The sequence below is a fragment of the Pinus tabuliformis genome, chromosome 9, assembly GCF_031772625.1.
Source record: "Pinus tabuliformis cultivar Carrire ecotype Pingquan chromosome 9, CPIR1, whole genome shotgun sequence".
Classification (NCBI taxonomy): domain Eukaryota; kingdom Viridiplantae; phylum Streptophyta; class Pinopsida; order Pinales; family Pinaceae; genus Pinus; species Pinus tabuliformis.
In genome coordinates this window covers 190,917,315-190,925,333 of record NC_142307.1, presented here as the reverse complement: position 1 = coordinate 190,925,333, position 8,019 = coordinate 190,917,315, and the positions used below count along the sequence as shown (strand labels likewise).

At 38.6% G+C, this 8,019-nt stretch overlaps 1 protein-coding gene across 1 annotated transcript; it reads right to left on the bottom strand.

The window, feature by feature from the left end:
- Positions 1-5,495: 5,495 nt before the first annotated feature.
- LOC149147785 (lysM domain receptor-like kinase 3) lies at positions 5,496-6,713 on the bottom strand. The gene has a single exon (XM_089441949.1). The coding sequence runs from the start codon at positions 6,711-6,713 to the stop codon at positions 5,496-5,498; it is 1,218 nt and encodes a 405-aa protein (XP_089298075.1).
- Positions 6,714-8,019: the final 1,306 nt, after the last annotated feature.

Genomic DNA, 8,019 nt, shown 5'->3' with positions numbered 1-8,019 from the left:
ATCAGGCCTGTGCGAGACAGAGAGGTCTCGAATGTAATCTTTGTTTTTTCATATATATATATACAGAGTTTTTTCCTGACTGTGTCAGTGTTTGAAGAGTATGTTCATGAATGAATTACTTGAATTCTTAGGCTCTGCAATAGGTTGCAGGCAGAATTCTGAAGGGCGCAATGGGGCGAAGTTGATTCAAAGGAATCGTAAAAGGATCCTTGCGTCAAATTGAGGGAAAGAGTGAAGCTTTGGAGTGAAATCGAAGTGAGATTTCACAGAAGAGTAGAAGCTCAGAGGTAGCTGAGCAATGGAAGCAGAAGGCAGAGTTTTAAGAATTATACAATGGAGAAGAGTGATTCAGAGGATCATAATGGATCACTGAATCCATTTGAGAAGATTAAAGCCAAGCTTAGGAGGAATCGTGCATTAAACTAGCAGGAAGGCTGAAACCTTCGAAGAGGAGAAAACCACAGAAAAGGTGAGGAAAACACGTAAAAACTAAGTAAAAAGGGATGAGCAAAGGAATAAGGTATCAGTGCTCAACAACCATTGGATATTTAACATCAACGACTGGGATTTAATCGCATTAGCAAAACACTTTTTAAGTCATCAAGACGGGCCATTATATTATAGCGATAGAGATCATCTGATTAAGCGTGGACCATTGGATCAAGATTTAGATCGATGGTCCATATCTAATCGCTAATCGCATTATCGACGCTTTTAAGTGGAAGGGCTAAGTGCTATGACCAAGCGATAGTGATTGTGAAATAAATCGTCAACCGTCGGATCGCGATCCTGATCGATCATCACGATTTAATCAACCATCTCATATTGGTGCTGGCGGAGATCGGAAGTTATAAGCGAAAACGCTCAAAGGAGGTGGACTCGACGATAAATATAGTCACGGGTTTAATGAATTTGAGGTACATTATATGCGTTCAAGCAGAGTTTTCCTTTGTAAACAAGGTAGTGAAGAATTAAGCACTGATAGTGTATTTCCTGGTTTTAAAGGGAGAGTTGCATATCGGAGTCAGAGAAGGGATGAGGCATACATGTGAGTCTGATGATTTTAAATATGACAATTTGAGGTTTTAGGCGGGGTGATTGGTTCTGATACAAAGGAACTGTGTATAAGAGGTCCTTAACCATTTTATGTACTGAAGTATTGACTCCTTTGAAGAGTCAAACACCTGGGACAGATGCATTTATGGAGATTCTTGCATATTGTGGGTATGTGTGGGTCTTAGACTACACCATTGTATTATACCATTATATTATACCATACTTAGACCTATTAAATTAAATAACTTCAAGGGACTTGGCTACAACTTCCTTAAAGAAAGGAGTCACTTAGAACACCAATTTTGAAAGGATAAAGCCCCTTTTTCCAAACACTGATCGTTATAATGTTATACGTAACCATAACATATTCTATAGATTTATTAACATGTTTTCTATGAGACAATGCATCAAACCAATATATAGCTAATACTACTATGTAAATTCAGATACAACAACATCATACAAAACCACAGAATGCATCCCAACCAAACACTATTAGGTCTACTAACCAATCATGCCATGCACAACACCAACCATTCCTTTACCAAGAAAGATGGTCAATAATCTTAAATAAACAAATATCCATGATATTAAAAGCATATTAGATAATATAAAGTTACATGTTGTAACAGATTAACTAAGCACAATAATTAGTCATATATAACCATATGAATAGCTTTGCAACTCATGAAAATATCAATAGACACAGAAGCCTCTAAGCTCCTCATAACCATGAGAACATACATGTAAAGCATCTCATCATAAAAAAATAGGGGTATGACATTCCTCCTTTAATAATGTTGATACATACACTGTCTAAATGTATATCAACCAATATTCATTACACACACACAAATACACTTATATGATTAACTTGAATGACTGGAAAATAAGGGAGGAACTTCAACTCTCCATCCAGCCATAGGCCAACTACACTACAATATTTATTGTTGATGAGCACCCCCGAGCCATATTCATAATCTAGGGAGTTCAGTGCTCAAGAGAATTTCACACCAACGCAAGTCAAGTACATGAGAGAAAGTGCATTGTCCATGTGATTTATCACTTTCCTCTAGTAGTTGCACCACAGTGACTTTTTGCCTCTCATAAAATGATCGCAGGGATTCATCTTAGGCATAGTGAAAGTTTTCTCATTCCAGGAGTATGATCTCAATCTAAATGTAGTTTACCCCCTATATTTTCAAGGCAGGCACTACATGAATCTAGAGCACATTGTCTAGGTGGTTTATCAACTTCCTCCAACAATAAGCACCACAATGGTCTCCACTTACTAAATATTTTACCGACCTTCCAACAAGCACCCAAGTAGTTTAATCAGCCTTCAACAAGCTCTAGGTGGTTTATCAACACTAAGGAAAGCACTTAGATGTTTATTAGTTGAGACAACTAGCACTAATGAGTCATTTTCTCTATCTTGTCTTCTCTGACCCATCACAAAACTAACAAACAACACTGGTCATACACTAGGGATCATCATCTCATCTTCCCTTCTCTTCACTTTACACTCCTCCATAAGCTCCCTCATTTGTTTCCCTTCAAATTTAGAATATTTTTGTGTCTCATCCCATACTATGCTCCCACACTCATGATCTTGTATCTTCTTCATCTGCATCTATTCTTATTTTCCATCATAGAATAGGTAGGATGAATAAATGAACTAGCTTCGGTTAATCACTTATCAAGAAACTCCTCCTTAGTTTATGAATCCATGTCCACTCTAGGTGGCCATAATTTTTAACTCCACATGATTTACATCAATTAATATACATAGTGACATTTATAAGAGGTGTAGCAAAAAGGGTTATTATGTTGCTTGTACTTAGCATTCGCCTTTTGTGAAATGTCATGGACTTGTTGATGGATTTTTTGAATCTGTTAATGAGTTTGGTGGCTTTATTGGACTCAGAGTGAGCATGGGAAGATTCCACCTATGTAGAAGCAAGGGGTAGTGCTACATCAATGCGACCCAATGGTTGAAATCCCAGGCCCACCTAAAGAGGGTTGTGCTTGGTCAATCTATGGAGGGTTCTATTGGAGTTATGTTGAACATAGGGGAGACTTTTATCCTAAGTCCGTTGATGCTTGGACTTGTACATGTGCAAGATATGCACAATCAACATGTTGACAACCTCTCCTTGGCCATTAACTTGGGGGTGGAAGGCAATGGATTTGGTGAGCTTGGTCCCCATTAATGACCTGGGGCTCGACCAAAATGTGATTAGAAAGCAATTGTCCATATATGATATGATAGTATGTGGTATGCCATAATCTACTTTTGCAACATGGGGCATCATGTTTGTAACATCCCTTCCCATCACTTATAACCAAAAAATGTGTATCCATGAAATAATGCTATCAAATTTTGGTCCTTAAATGCAATTTCCCGATAATATCAACAAATGGGAGCCCTCTCTAGAAGGACCAAATCTAAATGAAATGCGTGCATAATTAAATTTAAAAAATTGGGATGGATTATAAGGATCATACATTCAAAGAGCTTCATAGAAACTAAAAACTTTCAAAAAAATTAAGCATAAGTACACAACATGCAAATATAAGAATACCTGTAACAAAAAAAATATATAAATATTTCATATTCATAAACAATGATAGAAGACCTATCCTTGAACAAAAATGGGTTTGAGAAACTAGATGTGGACGAACAATTTTCTACCCAATCATAGATACCTAGTGTATATATCATACCCAAGCCAAGTTACAAGGCCACAAATGTAAAGGGCCTAATATATAAGTTTTTACTTCTCTTAGCGCATTCCATCTACTCTCATTCTAGACTATTTTGTGAACTGCCTAGCATTACATGCATCTCATTTATAAACTAAAATGTAAGGAACCTCTCCGAGTGCCCCACACAATAGATGGAATGTGTTATTCTTCTCTAATCAAATTCCTTGGAGATATTGTCCCCTTTAATATTGTTTACTGTGGACAAAATGAGGCCAATCTATTGTGTGCTTTTTGATAATTGTTGATAAGAATAATAATTGGGTCTCAAGCATCAAAAGAGTAGAAAATTCATAAAGGGTGATAGATTCCTAACTTGTTTAACCTCTACGCTCACCTACAACCATCCATTTCATCCCAGATCTACAATTTTGCTCTTCATAGAGTTGTTTTAGTGAATTTCCAATTTGGTAAAATGGTTGAAAATGAAGAACATAACATCGACTACATAGAGCATGAATATGAGAATGTTGGAATGAATGTCAATTATAATGAGATGATTAGTGAAAATGATGGCTAACAATATTTCTAACTAGAGGAATGTATGATTCTTACAATTCCCATATGACTATATTCAACCCATGCTCTCATAGCTATGTGAGAAGACGTTCCTCACGAAACTCTTGCTTTCAATAATTGAATGATAAGTCAAAGAAGGAGGATGAAATTATTTAAGGCACATTGATGAGAAGAGATGAGTTCTAAGGCTAACACTTGGGAATAGAAGAATTATTTCCTAGTAACTTTTATTTCTTCTTTCCCTCTAATAGAATCATAACTCTTCTTGTGCTATCGATAACCTTTCTAAGCTATTATATATTATAATATATCTTTAAGAGTTATATATCTTGAATTTACCATGATAACTTACCATCTAAATCATATAATATAAGCATATTCATTCACTACTGGAAACATAACCTTAAAGTTCACACTTAATCTATACTAACATATTTACATCGTCTACAAATAAAGTCATTCCTTTAAGTTCACATGGCTTCTCTCTCATCATTATTATATATGATCCAAGGTGAAAACTAATGTACTATACAAGAAATTATTTGCAATAAGCTTTTCATTATTAAACATGAATGATATACTATTTGTAATAAAAAAAAATTATTAAATGTGAATTTGATAGATGTGCCCAAGTTTATGATAATTATTCAAATATGGTTACTCATTTTTTAAGAAAATAAAAAGATAATACTTTTGTGTAATTATCATTTTTTTTTGTCTTTACCGTTTATATTATTTGAAGATCATGAATGAGAAATTTAGAATGAAAAATATATATATATATATATATATATATATATATATATATATATATAACAACTAGAAATAAGAAATAATTTGAAAATTAAATTAAAATGAAATAATATATTAACACCCCGAAATAAGAAAACAAAAGAAAGAATGCGGTTATGGATGAGCAATTTAGAAGGGAAAAAAATTTAAAAGAATGAAGTCATGGATCAACAACCTGTCATGTATACGTAATTTTTCCATCGAACTTTACACACAGAATTGCTCTTTGCCGTCAGCACTCCAACAAAATCACCTGGAAGTAATTTGTGTTCAGACCTAGTATACCTGCAAACCAATGTAACACCAACGCAATGTCAACTGCTCAAACCAAAACATGGCGAATAAAATTGGCAGAAGCGGCTCTATCTGGCCTCAAAAGTAGCACTGATCCAGCCCTTGTTGGCTTGCATTTGTTCAGCCCATTTCTCGGACATGATAAACACTTTTGACAGCTCGCCTGCAATGTATCTCATATCACGCCTTTTTCTGGGGTTTGCATCGACGCAGGAAATAGCGATCCTGGCTACCCTCTCTGCGCAATCTACAGGAAAAGAGTCCTTTAGTCGAGGATCCATCCACGACCTTAGCTTCCCTGTCAAATTTTCTCCCCCTTCTGAAAAAACGATACTCAGAGTATCTATAAGGCCTGTTCTCTTAAGCCTCCGCCCACTCTCTTCCGTCTGCACATACCTCACCGCCTCGTGGCCGGAAAGGAGCTCCATCAGCACAACGCCGAAGGAAAAGACATCTGTTTTTTGCGAAAGGATGCCGCTCTCTATGTATTCCGGTGCCATGTAACCCCGCGTGCCGGTTATCTTCATGCTGGATCCTCTACGCATTGGCCGGATACCCGAGTTCGAATCCCCTTGTGTCTCGAAATTGTCCTGGACCTCATATTCCCCGGCGAGATAAGAGGCGCCCAGATGGCATAATCGGGCTCTGTAGCCTGGCTCTGTTACCAGAATGCTGCTGGACTTTACGTAATTATGGACGTAATTCATTTTGCTGTAGTGGTGCATATATTCCAACCCCTGAGCCACGTCCACGGCGATCTGCATCCGAGAAATCCAGGAGCCCAGAACCGTGTATCCCGGCACTTTGCTGCCCCGGAGGCAGTCCCCGAGGTTCGATCCCTGGACGTACTCGGAGATCAGATATACTTGGTCTCCCTCGCAGCAAGCTCCCAAGAGCTTGATTATGCTGGCGTGGTGGGTATTGCAGATCTCTCTGAGCCGTGATCTGAAATCCCCAAATTTTCTCTTCTGGTCTCTAACCGTGAGGGCCACCGTCTTTCCCCTGAGAACGCACTTCCAAACGGACGAATTCCCCAGCCTTCCAGAGGTGAACTGTGTGGTGGCGTCTGCGAGTTCTTTGAATTTGTAGAGATTGGGATTGGCCGGGAGGTAACGCCTAAGACTGGCAAGCAAAGTAGCGGCGCTGCTATAGGAGGCCTCTGAGTAGAGGCTGAACCCAACGCTTTTGTCCGTGCTGGCACTGGGGTTTTTTCCAGTTATGTCGTTTGAAGAAGAGCGGGTGGGATTTCCGTGTGACGATCTCAATGGTTTCGGCTCTACGACCATGTGGGATTTGGGCTTGCACATGCTTTTATCTTCTAGAAATCCCTGTTCTCACAACTTCTTAAAGCCAGAGGGGTTTGAAATGCATAAATTCTGAGAATACTCCAGATAACCATAACAAAATCTATTATGACCATGCATCCATTACACACATGCAAATTAAGCGCACGCAAATTTGACCTACCAGGGAATTGTTTTGAGAACAGTATTCCATTGAAAATCGCTTTTGCAAAAGCCAAATAAGTAAAACCCATTTCATTTTAGTTTAATAAATGGAAAATTCATAACCAGTGTGAAATGTAGTTTTTGGTTTATCTTACAATGTTCAAAATTACCACTAAGTCATGATATTGGTCAATGGTATTGTAACAAGTCTTTACACATTAAGAATCCCTCCCTTGCACTCAAATTTCGAAGCCTTTCTTTGTCTTTTCCTTGATTTTTGTAAACACTCAAGCTCATTTCATGAGCTTTCTTGAAGTTCTTTGGCTCCTTTTGCTTAGTGTATCAATTGTCGTCTTTGAGCATGTTTGATTGTTATGTAATGTTTGCGAGCCTTTTCTGGTGGTTTCGAAGGTTGATCTTTGTGTGTATCAGTGGTCATAACCATGTAACATTTGTCTCACTCACACACAAAGTCTTGAGCGCTATCGCACAAGTGTCATCATGGTCGTCCTATAGTCTATCTTAAGTGTCACACTTTTCGCATCTTGTCATGAGACTGTCATGCAGAGGGAAATGTTTTGCTTATGTGTTCCAATCAACTATGTTCACGTGTCATCAAAGTATGCTAAGTGTGTGAACCCATCTCTCTTCCAACACTTAGCCATTTTTAGAAATTCTTCATGATCAGGCAACTTAGCTTCACTGGGCCCTGCTAGAGCTGCGCACTATGGAGTCTTAACAGTCTTAGATGTGACCCTACTGCCTGGAATTACACAGTGTGCAATCACTGTCCTCTGGGGTTGGTTTTCTGCACAATTCCAGAGTCCAGTAGTCTCCCTTGACCTCCAGAATTGTGCAGTTGTGCCTCCTAGTCTGCCTTGAACTGCGCACTTTGCAACTTCAACCCTAAAGCTTTTCCCTTGCATGATGGAACTACACAATGCACAAAGAGCCCAACATTCCTTTACTTCCAAAACCGCGTAGATGCTTCCGCTAGTGCCCTTCCCTCAGTCGAAGCTCACTGCTTTCAAAAACGACGCAGATCTGCCCTTCAGGCCTCTCTACTGCCCAGTCCCCCTTGCCTCGTGAAACCGCATAGTTTGTCCTCCCAGGGCCCCATCCCACAGTCTCCACTTCCTGCTTG